Here is a 17,351-nt window from a genome sequence, read left to right as displayed (position 1 = left end):
CCTCTGAATTACAAGGGCAAGAAAGTATAAAATCCATTTATGCATTGCATTTTCAAGCCAGTATCCATGACAAAATTTGAGGGAGCAGGGAAGTGATATTCCTTCCTTTCTCTGATTCTTCTCCATGTAATAAGACTTTGTCTTGCCATCCTGAAGTGAGTCTTTATCTTGTGTTTTTCCTTTGAACTTTCCCTAAGTCATCTTGGTCCCATGTATCATAGTAATAATATGAATGTTTCAGCTGATTTAACTTAATTTTACTAGCCAAAGCAATTTGTACTTTTAAAGGACAAGACTCATTTCAACAGAGAACACAGTGTATTCAAAATGAATCCATCAGATCAGTGTTTCTCAACTTTAAGTAATATATGGAACTCCTTTAGAGGAAGAAAATTCTTGTAGATTTCCTAGTGCTAACTTAAATTATTTTTATTACAATTTTTTTAAAGATAGAAACATAAAACCCAATTCAGATGCTTTAGCCTTATTAATTCATATACATCCATAAAACTAAAACAGATCTAAAAAGAAAATGGAAATACAACTCTAAAACCAGTAATGTTCAAATTAGCAACATTAATGTGCCAGATGATATATTTTTGCTAAAACCCATTCACTTCTTTCACCATGAATATAGTACTGTTGAGTTTGGCATGCCTGTGCCCCTGCTTGTTGTATGAGGGCCCAGTTATCTGCAGATTCACCACAAAACCTTCATTCACACAGTGTACCCAATTGTCATTTAGCCTTCACTTAGCAAGAATGCATTGTTTTTATATTTACTCAACCTCTGTTCTTTTCTTATTAACCTCTTGACAATTAAAGAAGTACTGCTTGGCGCCAGTACAATAATAAACTGCATATGTGGGCAATAAATCCAAGACTGTACTTGATTATAAGTTGATTTTTTGAGTTATCTAGATAATCTCTTCCAGATTATCATTAAAATATAAAAATGATTTAAAAATTCTCGAGGACTTTCAGACCCTAAGAATATGGCTTTGTTGTTCTTGAACTCAGTATTTGTGGACCTGCATTTAAGAAATACTATTATGGACTAATACTTTCAGATGACTGGATCTTTCTTCCTTTGGTAACCAGGGACTAGTAAATATTTGTTCCTAAATCAGGGAGGGACTAACGCGAAATGTTGGAGGTAAGAAGGAATTTCAGAAAAGCTGAAGTAGACCAAACTTGGGGCTCTTAGAATATGGAATTTTCCTTGTAGGCAGGCAGGATAGATGACTGTCAATAGGAAAAACATTTTTAAATACCTAATAGTGATGTTGTACAGAATATGATCTAGAAGATTACTTTTGTGATTTTGGGAGGAGAAGATAAAGATCGGTTTTGACATTTATAGTATGGTAGAAAAGATTACAATACACAAGACATAAAAGGACAGTTCCTCTCAAAAATTTATTTTTGGGGGCAGCTTTATAACTTCTGGTTAAAAAAATACATACCTCTTAATTCCTTAAAAATCCTGATTAATAGTAAATGAAGGTAGGGCTCAAGTGCAGGTGTATGCCATAAATAGTGTCCCAAATGAATGAACCAGCCATCTATCAGCATTGGAAATTGTGTCAATCCCACATTATTTATTTTCACCTGCAAATTTTTGAGCCCAGCCTTTCCTAAGTTTGCCACTTCTACCCAGCAATTTTAGACAATGCAGAGAATAAAAATAAAGTTTTATATTACATAAAACATTTAAATTAAAAATCTAGTTCTACATTTTATCTCATAATAGGTCAGCAAATGTTAATATTTGTTGGCGCTAATAATGAAAATATAGTAAATATTAAACCAGTAGGAGAAAACATGTACAATATATTTTTGGAAAGAGTTAGTTTTTCTTGGTCTACTCTTAGGCAATTTAGTGGAATATAGTTAATAGGTGGAATAGCTCTTACCAGGTCAGAGGTCCAAAAAAATATACTCTAAATATATGTTACTAGTTGTTGAAATTCCTCCTTAAAGCCTTGTTCTTCTATAGGTCTCTCTAAATCTCAGATCCTCTGAAAGGTAAAAGTAGATAGCATATTAAACCAAATGAAATATGTGGAAGTTACAACACTCTGTATAAAATAATGAAGTATGGTAGCTCCAAGTTTTTGCCTCTTGAAAAAATACTTTAAATATTTTTATAATCTTTTTTTTCCAGTTAGTTAGACACTGACATTTGTCCTTATATGTATGGACACTTCCATCGTGACCAGAAATAATCTGTTAAATAATAATTTGGGGTGCAGTGAATTCTAAGTAATCCATAGTAAAGTGTTGTTAGAGGCTTAGTTGATCTTCCAGTAAAAAGGGACCTGGGAGTGCTTATTGTCTGAGGCAGCAGAGGCATGCAAGGGGCTTGGAAGGGGGAGGAATGGCCAGGCTGATTCATTTGGCCTCCTCTCCCATTTCTGTTGTGCTGAGTCAGTGGGAGAGATACTTTTATCACATTCATATTCTTCATTTTGAACACTCAAAAGGAAAAGTGCTCTACTTCTTTTCTGCCACTTCTCTTTAGGATATTTAAACTCATCCTTCTGTTGACAGCTCCTGACAATAGGAGCTTCTGTAGGAAACAAACACATCATACTAGAACTTGAAAAGATGATAATGGAATTCTCAATCTTTGTCACAGTCAGAGCTTAAATTATTATATCTCCCAGCTAGTGAAATTACTAACCCTGTACCCTATCACAGTATCAGTGGATATGTTAAATAATGTTAAATCATTATTTTAACAGTAGTATTCCATATTTCACTATAGCATAAGTTGTACATGAAATATTCTGTTACCCATCCTACTCACCAGTTTGTTTTTTTATTTTTCTTTATGTACTTTCCTATCATATTTGTGTAGTATCTTCTAATATATGTTGTTTTCGAGTTTCTTCTTAATATTTTGGGTAAAGTGAACTTAAAGTTACATCTTCTATAATGTTTATCAGTTGGCTTCAGAAGACAAAGTAGTAATATTATCCAAAAGTAAACATTGCTATTTTTTTTATTTTTTAAATTTGTGTTCTCTAGTTTTATTAAGGTATAATTTTTTAATTCTCTGTATCAGTATATTAAAACCTTTGTTAAACTTATTGTCTCTAGCTTCAAATACATATTTTGACAGTACAAATATTGGAACATTATTATATTCTATGTTAATTTCTGGTAATAGTAATTAATTTTCAAATGACATTTCTCTTTACCTAGAATTAGATTTTTCCCAACTCATTTGTTTTGATTCTTAAACTTCAGGACTATGTTTTGACACCTGTTAGTGTTCTTTAAGAAGCCAAACCTAGTCTTTCTGTAACTCTTACTATTTAATGAGAAGAACTACCAAGAACCAGGTCTACAGTGATTGATTTTGACTATTTCAATTATTGTGAAGCTCCTCGTGTCTTCTTTGATGTGTTCTCTCTCTGATTTGCATCTGCATTTTTTGAGCAATGCAGTAATATCTTAAGTCTGTCTTGAAATGCACCTAACAAATTTACTGATTCTTTTCAGACTGGGAAGAAGAGCAGGTCAGCAGTCCAAATATTCTACGACTTATTTATCAAGGACGGTTTCTACATGGAAATGTCACATTAGGAGGTAACAGTCACCTTTGTAATGGGATTTAATGTCTGTCTCATGGCAGCAGCATTCATTTGTTTAAATGTATTTGTCTGATTTTACCCCCAAAAAAATGATAATTTCAAACTCATGAATTGTGCCTATTTTGGTAACTCTGTATTTTGCATTCTGTTAAATTTCATTTTAGCACTTTGATAATTGTTTAGTCTCTTATGAAATAAACTCTATCTCATTAGGAGTCCATACCTATTATTTTGTAAATGTAATTTTATTGTACTTCTGGATACTATAAATTAGGTATGATATTTTTAAGTTAAAACCAGACACACAGGGCAGGGAAAGTACATGATCATTGGTTTTCAGTTTGACTCTGATATAATTGACCATGGTGTAAGGACACGTTAATGAGTTAGAGAGAGTGTGGTGTGGGGATTAAAAGAGCACATTTAGAACCAGGTTGTCCATGTATCCTGGTTCCATTCTGCTGTGTAACCTCGGAGAAGTCACTTGACGTTCCTTATCTATAAAATGGGGTAACAGTAGTGGCTACCTCCTAGGTTGAGAGGGTTTAAATTATGTATTCAAGGCACTTAGAATAGTGTTTGGCACACTATAAATACTTCTTTGGTATCACTGCTCTTTATATGTGATTGGAGAGATGTAGCTCAATAGCACCCCCTCATGGGGGTACATTCTCTACCATCATCAGGGTTTGTTGTGTTTTTAGCACCTGTATTTCAAATATATTCTGATAATTAGAAACTTGTAGACAAATGAAGTGATCTACTTTAATATTTTTGTTTAAATATAGTCTGACTTTTTTTTTCTCTACACCTAACAATGAAATGTTTAATTTGTTTTTCCTTAAAGGTAGGATGTTTTCATTCATTCATTCAGCAAATATTTGTTTCTTACATGCCAACACTATGCTAAACAATTGGAGATACAGGGTTGAACAAGACAGAATGTCTTCCTTCAGGGTGCTCTAGTATTATGTAGTAGAAACAGATAAAACCCACTCAAAATACTAGGTGACAAGAGCTGGAGTAGATGAATGCAAATGGTTAATATGACAGTATCAGGTAGGTAGAACACTTAAAGATATAATTTCACTCATAACTTCGTTTCAGTGGCAGTATTATATAACTAGTTTAAAAAGTGCTGCTGTCTACTAAGCTACATTTTAAATGTAGCCTTTTTTTTTTAATTTTCAAAAAATTAAAAATAGAACTACTGTATGACCCAGCAACTCTGTGTCTGGGTTTTTATCTAAAGAAAATGAAAACACTAACTCAGAAAGATATCTGCACCCTCTTGTTCATTGTACATCATTTATAGTAGATAAGATACGGAAGCAACCACTGTTTGTTGATGTATGCATAGATAAAATGTCTCCGTCTCTCTCTCTCTCTCTCTCTCTCTCTCACACACACACACACACACACACACACACACACACACACACACACACAGAGGAATATTATCCATCCATAAAAAAGAATGAAATCTTGCCATTTACAACAACATGGATGGACCTAACGAACATTATGCTAAGTGAAATAAGAGAAAGATACATACCATATACTCTCTTATATGAGGACAATAGAGAAAAACAAACCAAGCTCATAGATACAGAGAATAGATTAGTGGTTGCCAGAGGTAGAACGTGGGAGAAATCAATGAACTGTGTGTGTATGTGTGTTTTTACTTAAATAAATTGAAGAATGAATGAATGATAGAAACTAAGCATTAAAAATAAAATAACACTAATTTAACATAAAATAAGGAAGCTACATTTCCTTTGCACAACTGAGCAAAAGCCTAAAAATTTGTGACCTGCCACACATGGGCAGAGAATTCTGGTCTAGAGGAGCAGTCTGTGTTTTCCACTGGGCTGTTTTCCTCTACATTTGTTGAGATTGGGGGATATAAATTAGTTATTACAGACTATTGATCTCTCAGCAGGTTCGTTCCTCTCCAGGTAGATGACCCTCAAACCTTTTTTTTTTTTCCTGTAGATTGTTCTTTTCCAAGTATATATTACGCATTTGAAACAAATTTTAAAGAAGTAAAACTAAATAAATAAAATACAGCTGTTTTGGTTTGTTGCTCTTTTATAAAGTTACATTGACCAGCTCTCAGCTCCCTGGCTATGTTGTACATTCATAAGGGATGGGCCGTGTGTTAGTCTTTGGTTGTCTGTGCTTCACAGAAGCTTTTGTAATATTAATTGAATTTAATATCTTAGCTACATGAGTACACCTTGAGACTGTTTCCCTTTCAATATTTATGTATGTGAGAAATTTCCCAACAACTTATATCTTTGATTATCTTTCCATCGTGGTCCCAGATTCTCAACTTTATGTTAAATAAATATCATGGGATTTATGTTAAAATCAAACCATTAATTCATTCCCATTAAAGTATAAATTTTTACCAGCACTTTTTTGGAATTTATTTTTTGAATAATTAACAGATTGTTTTACTGTTATTATTGCCATTCTGTATTGCTTTCAGTATTTTCCAAAACAAAACAAACTGCCTCTGGCTTTAGTGACTTAGACAAATAGCACAGAAGCATAACCTAAACCTTTCAGAACAATTAGTCTATCTGGGTGTTCATAAAGGTTGAATAACATTCAAGTATGTGGTTTTTTTGGTCACAGTTTTGCTTTTTAGTTTCCCCGTGTACTCATATCTGGATAATAAAAGAGACAGTACACAGGGTCATGGTAACTATAAATACTTAAATGGCTAGTGTGGAGAAGATGTAGGCTAGCTTTGCACTGTTTGAGACTTGCTCTGTATAACCTTAAATTAGGCTTAGAACTAATGGCTATAAATCAGAAACAGGCAGATGACTATTCAATACAAGAAAGAATTATTTGAATGTGTCAAGCTGCCTAAAGAAGGAATAGACCACTGAGGGAAAAGAGTGAAATCCTTGTTATTGGTTACATACAAGCGTTAGGTACAGCCGTGGGTAGGGTTCAGTCATTTTGTGGATGGTTAAACCAGGATTCCTGGGCATTCTTTGTCACTCTATGATTTTGTGGTTTTAGTAAGTCTTAGGTTTAATTTTTTTGTTAGCAAGTTTCTTAAAACATAGCCCTGAATCCCTTTTGAGATATAACTTTTTAGTTCCATAGAATTTCAATCTACTAAAGAAGAGGTATGATAACAGTCTTACTAAGGATAAAGAAAATCAGCCACAAATTTGACACTCAATACAATGGAGCTTATCCTTTCTCAAAATGTGGAGACTTTGGCATAAGAATCATCTAGGATACTTATTTTGAAATGCAGATTTCTGTGTCCTGGCTTGTTGGAGGAAAGCTCTCACTACCTCTTTCCTCCCCTCTTCCCTTCCTCTCTCTCTGTCTTCCTCTCTTCCTCTCCCTCTCCCTCCCCTTGTCCCCATTGAATTGAAATCCTGAGTGATTTTTATGCAGTGTTGAAAACTCCTGGCGTTGCCTGGGAGGCTCAGTCAGTTAAGCATCTGCCTTTGGTTCAGGAAATGATCTCAGCATCCTTGGGATTGAGCCCCACATTAGGCTCCCTGCTCAGCAGGGAATCTGCTTCTCCCTCTCCCTCTGCCTCCTCCCTACTCATGTGCCTACACACTCTCTCCTCTCTCTTTCTCTTTCTTCGCTTTTTCAGATGAATACATAAAATCTTAAAAAAAAAAAAAAACAACTCCTGCTTTCGATATCCTACATAGTGTAGTAAGCAGAGGCATCCACAGTGAAGGAAAGAGAAAGCCTTTAAATTCTTATATCCCTCTTCCTTTCCCTTCTTTGATACTGTTAGCATCAGTATCTACTATTTCCAGTTAAAATTCTGATGGAGAAGAAAAATAATAATCCCCATCAATCAAATTTGTAGCTTCAAATGGTAAGCCACTCAGCAGCTTTCAGGCCTGTCCACATTTCTCTAAGTGTACTTCATTTCTCTGCTCACTTACTATTTTCTGAGATCCATCTTCTTTGCTTTCTCAAAATGACGATTATGATGAGGGTAATATTTACTGCATGTTTTCTTTGTGCCAAGCCCTGAACTAAGCACTTTCCTTGGATTGTTTTGTTTAATCAATACAGCTGTAAAGGGCAGATGATAGAATTATTGTCTCCCTATGGGTGGAGGAAACTGAGGCCAGGGGACAGGTAAATGACTCACCTGTGACTCATCTCAGGTTGGCAAGTAGTGGAGATGAGATTTTCAAGCCAGATCTGGCTTACTAGAATCTAGGAGATGATAGGAGAGTGATATGTAGTTTTAAATTCAGTTAGTCTTTCCCAGCACATTTAATGAAAAATTTTATAATACTAAGTTTTACTTGCATTTTAATGTTAAATCAAGCCTAGGAGATTATCCAAAAATGGCCCTCTTCTTCTTTCATCATATTCTGTATTTATGGGCCATCATACTTCATTTGAACTTGAGAAGTTAAGAGAATAGACCAAAATAATGGCTGGCCAACTTTTTAAGTAAGATGGAAACTCACCTTGATAATGAAATATGAATATTATTGAAGATAATTAGGACTCTTTTTTTAATCTACATGTTAACCATCATCCTATAGAGCACAATTTAAAAAGCAGGTAGCAGGAGGATCATACTTGCTAAGTAATGATCTTAAGCATGCCTTAAGTTTATATAGTTAGTGATGAGAGAGTAGGTCTAGATGTCAGAACTGAGTCATCTCAATTATGGAAATAACTTTATAAGTTAGATATACTGGCTGCTTCTAATTTTATACAGAATAACAAAGAGATTAACCATGAATCTTAATGTTTGTATTTGCTTAAATGGTTCATGGATACATGGTTGTGTGTTATATTATTCTATGTCTGAAATATTTCATAATAAAATGTTTTATTATGAATGAGAAAAGCCTTTTAAATTAAGACTTAACTAGAAAACAGTGATTATTAATAATGCCAAAACAGTGATTTTCTTAAAGTAACCTTTTAAAGAAAATTACTTCCTCATTGAATAATACAGGGTTGAGAATAAATATGTAAAATTAAGTTTGTTGTTTGTTCTACATTATAGTGACCTGTTTGGTGTAGAAGAATATTATTAGGTGATTGCATATGAGACAGATAGTTAGATTTAGAAACAAATATCTTTACTTTTCCCTAATCTAGGAAAGATATTCGCAGAGACTTTTTTTAGTTCCTTTTCTTATCTGCACGTTACCTCCAATATTAATTGATTTTGTATTTTTTCTTGTCCCTTTCCTTCAACAGTATGGGTATCAGTGTCACACTAATGGCCATAGCTGGGTAGAATAATTTTTGAATTGTTTCTGATAATACTAACCTAATTTCATTTTGTAAGAGATGCTCTAACTCGTAAGAAGTTCAGTCTGTTCAAGAGGTTCTATAAAAAGCAATCAATTCTTTAAATGGTTTCAATTCTGGGCAGCCCGGGTGGCTCAGCGGTTTAGCACCGCCTTCAGGCCAGGGCCTGATCCTGGAGACCTGGGATCAAGTCCCGGGTCAGGCTCCCTGCGTGGAGCCTGCTTCTCCCTCTGCCTGTGTCTGCTTCTCTCTCTCTCTCTCTCTCTCTGTCTCTCTCTGTCTCTCTCTGTCTCTCTCTCTCTGTCTCTCATGAATAAATAAATAAAATCTTTAAAAAAATAAATGGTTTTAATTCTGATTAGTGATTTCAGTAGGTCAGTAAATATGTAACAGAATATCTTCTGCTTTTCCTATAGCATTAAAACTTCCTTTTGGCAAAACAACGGTGATGCATTTGGTGGCCAGAGAGACATTGCCAGAGCCAAACTCTCAAGGTAAGCTATGCACTCAGAGGCTTCTCACTCCAGCTACAGAGATAGGCACTCAAGAATGGTTCCGTGTTTTTGGACCTTCTGAGGGAAAGGAAGTTTTCATTGTTTATGAACAGAGCTTGCTAAGCAAATAACCAGACATCCTGGAAATGGGTTATAATTAAAACAGGCTATAATTATAATTTTTAAAATTAAAATTTTTTAAAAAATTAAAATTTTTTAAATTAAAAAAATTGCAAATATTAAAAAAAAGTCTTATACTTTTGGATGCCACCCCTCCCCACTGCCTAATTTGAGCATTTTTATAAACAAAGCTTTTCTGCATTTTCTTCAGGTCAGAGGAATCGCGAAAAGACTGGAGAGAGTAATTGTTGTGTAATCCTGTAAACACTGTCTACTATGTGCACCGTGATGTAGTCTTTGTCTTTCATGCTGCTGGAACAGAGGAGACCCAACATTGCTTCAGAAACCCTTAGGAAGAGTCTGCCTGTAAATCCATGGAACTGAATGATCTCATGAACACTGTCATTTTCTCTCATCAAAGTGAAAAGAACCAAGAACATTTTTCACTACGATTTTTTATTTCTAGTATCTTTGTTTATGTTGAGCAGTTTTAAAATATATTGGTTTTTGAATGCTATCCATCTCCGGGGGCAAAGTTAACAAGTTCTCTTTCCTAGCGGAAGCCATTTTGCTGCCACAGAAATTTTCATCACCAGAACTAACAAATCAAGTGTTCCAAATATAGTTTGCACTAAAAAAGATTGACATGATTTTCTTCATCAGCAAAATTTACAGCCTGGTTTATGGCACCTAGAAATGCTCAGAAATACAATTCCATACTGGAACACACTCAGCAATTAATGAAGTTAATTAGTGGGCCGACTGGAGAGGGAGAAATGGAAAAGAAACTGAGCTGTTGGGTGAATTCTATCAGAGTCAGCCATGACAGCCACACTGGCACAGAATACAAAACTGAGTGTGACTCTTTTCACTGCAACAAATGAAAAAACAAAATGTGCCTGTTGTTTAAAGCACTCAGTGGAGAGCTGATGAAACGAATTGCTTTTCCTTTCACACACGCACTCCTCAGTCATGCGGTCACCGAGTGCTTGTCCACACAGCACAAAAGGGGTGCGAGTGCGCTTCCTAGCCTTAATGTGGGAGGGTCAATTCCATACTCATAGACTTGCATTGCCGCGCAGAGATAATAGAAAACCTCATTTACTCATCAGTTTTATGTATTTAAACATCAGCAAATTGAATTTTTCCATAATTATTGCTCATCTGTAACTGTGTCCAGTGTCACACACATTAGCATTCAGGTGAATTCTTAAAATAATTCTCCACAGTAACTAATTTTGTTTCTTTATGTAGTTTGCATTTGGTATTAGTGCTTGCAATTGTATTAAAATCAAAAGCTGACTTTTAGGGCATACTACATGATGAAGTATGCCATTCTTTTTTTTTTTACCAATAATTTAAAAATTGATATGCTAAAACAATTTGCACAGCACTAAAGCATGAGCTAGTTTCATCTAAACCTGTACAAATATAAAAGATTTTATATTTTTTCTCTGGGAAGAAATTCTTCCTGGATGAAATTACAAATATGTGTAGAATATATTTAATAAAAAACTTATAAAATACCTAACTATAGAACTTACATATAGATTGGCGTGTAGTATATAGAACAATATTCCATATAAATAACTTTAGCCTTTATAAAAATGAAGTTGCAGGCTGACATTATGTTCTGTACTTAAATAAGTGTCCATGGCCCTTAAAAACATCTAAGTGTAAATGGTTTCAAATGGTCAGCTTTGTCTAAAGTTAATCAGGTTATTTTATTCATTGTCGATGCTTTGATGAAAAGGCTTTATATGCAGTAGATCTACGAAAATATTGTTCATACTGATCAGAATTAAATTTGTATAGAGCAGAGTTTTAAAACGAATGTAAATAGCACTAAACATTTTCTTTCTGCAACCTGTACTTACAGATTCTTTCTGTAAACTAAAGAGAAAAAAAATATCATAGTGCATTTCAGTGGTAATTTTAAAGGTCTTGATTAAGTCGATTATTGTTTAAGCACCGTCTCAGCCATGTTAAAATTGTTTTCTACTTTTATTTCTGAATCTTTAAGAGATTTGTTTAATATTCTGTTGTTAGTTTCAGGAGTATTCACGATGTATCTTTGATATTTAACCTGGTTAATTTGTGCACAGAGCAACAATGGATAGCATTTTGCAGTCTCTGTTATCACTAAAATGTTGTATTCAGATGTTAAATATTTATATGCTTTGTTGACTAGCTTAAATGTGAATTCTGTTAGTGTTGACTAAAAAGGAATCTGATAGTTACTTAATTGGGCAATTATGCCATTTATTTCTCTCTTCTTCTTTTGTAAAACAAACTACTGGTAATTATTTTTAATACCTATTTTAATTCTAATTCCTCTTCTGTTTTTCCAAAGTTAAAGACTATCAGTTAATTAAGATTGAATTTTTATGATGGTTTAAAAAAATAATTCTCTATTGGTTTTCAATATATTTTTCTGTGTGTTCCCATGTTATAAATTTCCCTTTTACAAGACCGCAATCTAAAGTTTGTGCAAAATGGGTGAACTGGTTCATTCATAGAGAAAGAATTATGTCACTTAATTCCTGATAACATTGTTGTGCAAAATGAAAAAAAAAATTAAAATAGCAGTAAAATTATATACTGAAAACACCAAAAATTTAGATGCCTTAATAGTATATCCATGAAAATACTCAACTGTCCCTTTGGAAATAGTTTCTTGGACTGCCTGATGGCTGAAATAAATATGATTAATCACATCCAAGGCTACCATTGAAGATCCCTCTGCCAAAAATAACAGCTCATTTACCGAGAGGTAAAGGCTGCATAGATCCAGTCATGTAAATAAAGCCTGAATTATGGGCCTGGGATACCTGCCCAGTGCTTGCTATCTAACTCACCTCTTTTACCTAAATTATCCTCAACTTTGTTAAGTGTCCTGGACAAGGCAAAGCTTTTCTTCTTTATTAAAACCTCAGCATGTCTCCTTGATCTGAATTATTTGCTTTCTGTTCAAGATAGGTTGTATCTTATCCTATCATGAAAAATAGAGTATCTAACATCGTCAGTCACATTAAATGAGGTTTTCTCATAACATACATTTATCCTTAGTTATATGTCATCTTGACCAATGTTGCAGTAATTTCTGTTAGCTGATTGTGGTAAACAATGTTTAATGTGAAAAGAAATTAAAACTTTCTTCATCTGTTGTAGAATATTTTCTTCTTTTAAATGACTTCTATTTGTAATTTTGATGTATCTTCCTGTATTTTGTACTGCTTTTCTCTTTTATTCCCTTCAATTTATTTTATTACATTCTTCAGTAAAATCACACCGCACCAACCTTTCTTTTATTTTGACCAAAATCAAAGAGAAATGATCAAAATTTAGCATGCCTTCACACCATCCTTATTGGCCACTGTCACAGGCATGTCTTCAATTTTTTCGCATTACCATTTTGTAATACAGTCTCCTGTTAGCTGAACAGCAAATGTGTGGGAGGAGGGCTTGAAAGAAGAGTGCATAACCTGTGATTATGGCTGAAATCAAACTGCAGGCTGCTGGCTCCTGTCCAGGCACGGTCTCCCTGGCCAGGGGGCTTTCTTCCCAAGCCCATATGTAACACCCATGAAGATCTTTTACAGACTTGGTGGGAAGGGCATGGCTTCTGGAAGAGCTCCCTGGCAATATTAAGTGAGAAACCTGTAATCCTTAGAGAGTAAAGTTTAAACCAGCATTAGAATATGAGAACGTTTCACTTTTTATTTGGTGGTCTTTGACAACGATATCAAATGTTTGCCCTTTAATATTATTTTGTATGGTCTGCCTCTTTTTTCAAAATCATGACTTTCAAGAAATATAGCATAGACCTAAGAAGTCAGCAGTGGAAAAAAGGGAATGTCAGCCTTCTATGATTCAACCAATGAGAGAGGTAAACACACACATTTTTTTTTGAAGACATGTATTTATTTATTAGGGAGACAGAGCATGAGCAGGGAGGACGAGACAGAGAGAGAAGCAGGCTCCCCACTGAGCACAGAGTCCTATGTTGGACCTCAATCCCATGACCTGAGTCAAAGGCAGATGCTTAACCCTCTGAGCCACCCAGGCACCCCCACACTTGTGTTTCTTTTTTCTCCCCCCCCCCCCCACTTATGTTTCTTAAAATGTCTTTGAAGTGATTTGTTTTTGAGTTGGGAGAATCTACCTGGGTTCAAAGTATAGTTACTGCATGTTCAAACATTATCTAAGTTTTTTTATATTTCCTGAGCCGTATTTCAGTGTAAGAAGTCTACAGTGTATTAAGAGAAACTTTGCTCTATTCAAATAACACAAGGAGGGGAGGAGTGACTGCCCATAAGTGGTCCTGAAGCCTTAAGGTTCCAGCTGGTGCTGCTTTTAGACTGTCCACATGTTCATATATAACAATACAGTTTGTAGTTTCATTCAGTTCTCAGTTGTCCATAAGATAGTTTTCTATCAAACTGGAGACGGGTTCTCTCAGGCCCCACTTCCTTAACTCCATGTTCTCTGGGGGCATTGTTTCATGAGTTCCACTAATTTGCCACTTTCCCCTTGTGTTTCTCAGAAGCACTTTTTAAGCTGCTCATTTTAAGAGTACATTTTGACTGTTATTCAGTCCTCAGGTTTCAGAATACCATGAGAATATCTGGACTTTGGAGTCACGCCTGGCTTCAAGCTGGTGACCGAACAATGTATTTAATCTGTGGGCTTCAGATTATATAGATTTATTAAATATTTTATGACAAACTGGCAAATCTGTCAAAAGTCTTTTTTTTTAATTTTTTTAAAATTTTTATTTATTTATGATAGTCACAGAGAGAGAGAGAGGCAGAGACACAGGCAGAGGGAGAAGCAGGCTCCATGCACCGGGAGCCTGACGTGGGATTCGATCCCGGGTCTCCAGGATTGCGCCCTGGGCCAAAGGCAGGCGCCAAACCACTGCACCACCCAGGGATCCCTCAAAAGTCTTTATGTCAAAAATTAAGTGCTAGGCATCAACATGTACTCGAAACTTTACAAAAATAGCTTACGAAAATGTCAGAAAATCCGTGGATGATTCTATGTTCAGAGATTTCTAAAACAAAGACAAGAAGTGAGGTGATCTTAAAAATAAGCCTGACATTAGAGGAAATGTAGAGGACCCAGTAATCAATGAGACATGGCTTAGATTCCAGAGATTCGACGGTAGGCACAGGACCGACCATATTAACACAAGGACATAACTCTCGAACTTTGAGGTGGGCTTTGCTGGGTAAATGTAAAAGTACACATATATATTGTTCAAAAGAGCTAAGTCTAAAAAGGGTGGGAGGCAGCACAATGTCAGGAAGACACGTGGAACTTCACTGACGTGAGAAGTGAAGCAGGTGAGGAGTGATGGGGAGAAGAGACAAAAATAGGAGTTGATACTTCAAATTTGGGCTACTGATTTCTGAATCTACCTCAGGAATCACTGAGGCAAGGCACTGTGCGGATGGACAGGACTTCCCTGGAGTTTTGTTTTTTAAGATTTTATTTATTCATGAGAGACACAGGCAGAGGTAGGTAGCCCCAGGCGGGACTTGATCCCAGGACCCCGGGATCATGACCTGAGCCAAAGGCAGCCGCTCAACCACTGACCACCCAGGCGTCTCAGCCCTGGGGTTACTCACTGAGACCATCTGTTGGCCTGCCTTGCTGGGAATGCCATCTCACAGTTGTGCCTCAGATTGCTGTGATGACAGAGTCCTTAAGGCAGGAGCTGCCGAGGGCGTCACCCCCCCCGCCCCCCGCTTGCTGGCTAGGCTCTGTGTGTTTGCACTACATGTGGCTCAGGGAAGTGTGCCCTTCTCCTGCTCCGAGCTTAAGACGCCCACTCCCTTTGGCCCGATGGCTTCAGGAGAGGACGTGGGACCAATCCGGTCCTGGCTGATGAAACTTGAAGGGAACCCTGTGATGAAGCTTCCGGGGGATGTTCTCACTTCCCTTTTTTTTTTTTTTTAAGATTTTATTTATTTATTCATGAGAGACACAGAGAGAGAGAGAGAAAGAGAGGCCGAGACACAGAGGGAGAAGCAGGCTCAATGCAGGGAGCCCCACGCGGGACTCGATCCTGGGACTCCAGGATCACGCCCTGGGCCAAAGGCAGGCGCTAAACCGCTGAGCCACCCAGGGATCCCCAGTTCTCACTTCCAAGGTGACCTTACAAGAGACTTCTGCCTCTGGATATTATTCTGTCTGGATGTCATGACTGAGACCGCTATGGCCATCCAGCAACCCTGAGGGGGACAGGTCCCTGTGCACACTGCAGAGCTGTGGTCTCTGCCCAGTGTGAAGCCCACGCTCCAGACGTCTTGAGAGGCCATCTAATATATTTATCAGAGTTTGTCTCTACTTCCAAAGACATTCCTAATGACCCACAGAAGGAAATGCTAGATGTCAACATTTACTCCAACTTTATGAAATCAGCTTGCAAAAAGATTAAAAAATTGAAGCTGATTCTGTGTTCGAATCTCTCAAAAATAAATGCTTCACTGGTCGCAAATTATCCTGACGGTAAAGGAAAATAGGGACTTCTAAAGACACCATCATGACCACAGTCCAGCTCCCCAATTGTGATTTTTTAAAAGGTGGGAGCAGAAAATGAGAGTTTGGACATAAAATCAAAGAGGGAGACAGTGTCAAACACCCCCGTGCTTAGTGTCTGAAAGCCCTTGAATGAGCTGGAGTTGACAGAAAATCATAAAAAAGTACTTTTGCTGTGTTTGAAACAAAAAAGAACAAAGCAGGGATACAGCGCTGGTTGTCAACCCTAGCTGTGCCTTAGAATCACCGAGGGGATTTTCTTTTTTTTAATATTTTGCTTTTTAATATTGATGCTTGGGCATCTCACATGGGCTGAATTAAATCTGCACACTTGTGGCTTGGAGCATTTGCCTGAATTTCGGCCCATGACCAAAACCAGAGCCACTTAAATACCAAGAATACAAGGGAACACAGTGGAGAGGTGGGAATAAGCACAGTTCAAATGGGATTGGAAACCAAATGAGATGGTGGGGACAGGAATCAGGGGCCAGCTACCGTGGGCTCAAGCCCCCAGACCCAGGCTACACTCACCTTCCCAAACTCTAAGGGAACCTGTGCGCTGAGCAATCCTGTCCTACTGTCAGCAGTGGAGGGGAACCCCAGACCCCCTCCTTCCTGCTGGCCCTTGCACACCCTCACCCCCACACCCGTTCTGGGGCTACAGGGAGGCCCAGACAACCCTGTCAGTATCTTCATCATGACCCCCAATCCCCGTGTGCCCCAGGGCATCTGTTTTCTGGTCCCATTTCCTCCCCTCATTCCGGAAACCCTGTCATCCGGCCTGCAGAATTCAGGATTGGGCAGAAATCTGCCATATTGCCTCATCCTGGAAGTTCTCTTTCATTCTTGAATTGTCCCTTGAGGGTACTACCTCCCCTGCGGTCCTGGAAGTACTGTGTTTTCAAAAATGGTCACTGACCCGAGTGCTTGCTAGGTGACCAACACCATTCTATGGTCATGATGTGAACTCGTGTTACAGGTGATAGAACAGGCCCAAAGAAGTGTAGCTTATTTTTGACCATCGAGGTTCACTTTCCCAGGCAGAGGCTGTTCCTGAAAATATTCTTTGCGGTTCTCTTTTGTTTTTAAAATTAATATTTGCTCATTGTAAGAACATCTCATGACTATAGAAAAGTATGAGGAGTAAGAAACTAATCCCATCACCCACAACCAATTACTAGTATCTTGGTAAATTTCATCTAGTCCTCTTTATTAATATGTACATATGAAAGTGAAAACAACAGACCCTATACACCAGTTTTGTATATTATTTTTCTTCTTCAACATATCATAAGTATATCCCTAG

The 17,351-nt window shown here is 36.9% G+C and overlaps 1 protein-coding gene across 1 annotated transcript in view; it reads left to right on the top strand.

Moving 5' to 3' along the window:
* Positions 1 to 12,674, top strand: part of UBL3 (ubiquitin like 3) — a 69,278-nt gene extending 56,604 nt beyond the window's left edge. The window contains exons 3-5 of the mRNA XM_055317414.1: positions 3,511 to 3,597; positions 9,302 to 9,379; positions 9,711 to 12,674. Coding sequence (XP_055173389.1) covers positions 3,511 to 3,597; positions 9,302 to 9,379; positions 9,711 to 9,763 — 218 coding nt within the window. The 3' untranslated portion in view covers positions 9,764 to 12,674. The remainder of the gene's footprint in view (positions 1 to 3,510; positions 3,598 to 9,301; positions 9,380 to 9,710) is intronic.
* The last annotated feature ends 4,677 nt before the right edge of the window (positions 12,675 to 17,351 follow it).

Source organism: Nyctereutes procyonoides, unplaced genomic scaffold (genome assembly GCF_905146905.1).
Source record: "Nyctereutes procyonoides isolate TBG_1078 unplaced genomic scaffold, NYPRO_anot_genome, whole genome shotgun sequence".
NCBI classification, from domain to species: Eukaryota; Metazoa; Chordata; class Mammalia; order Carnivora; family Canidae; genus Nyctereutes; species Nyctereutes procyonoides.
The sequence above is the reverse complement of the archived record's forward strand: the minus strand, read 5'-3'. Positions and strand labels throughout refer to the sequence as shown.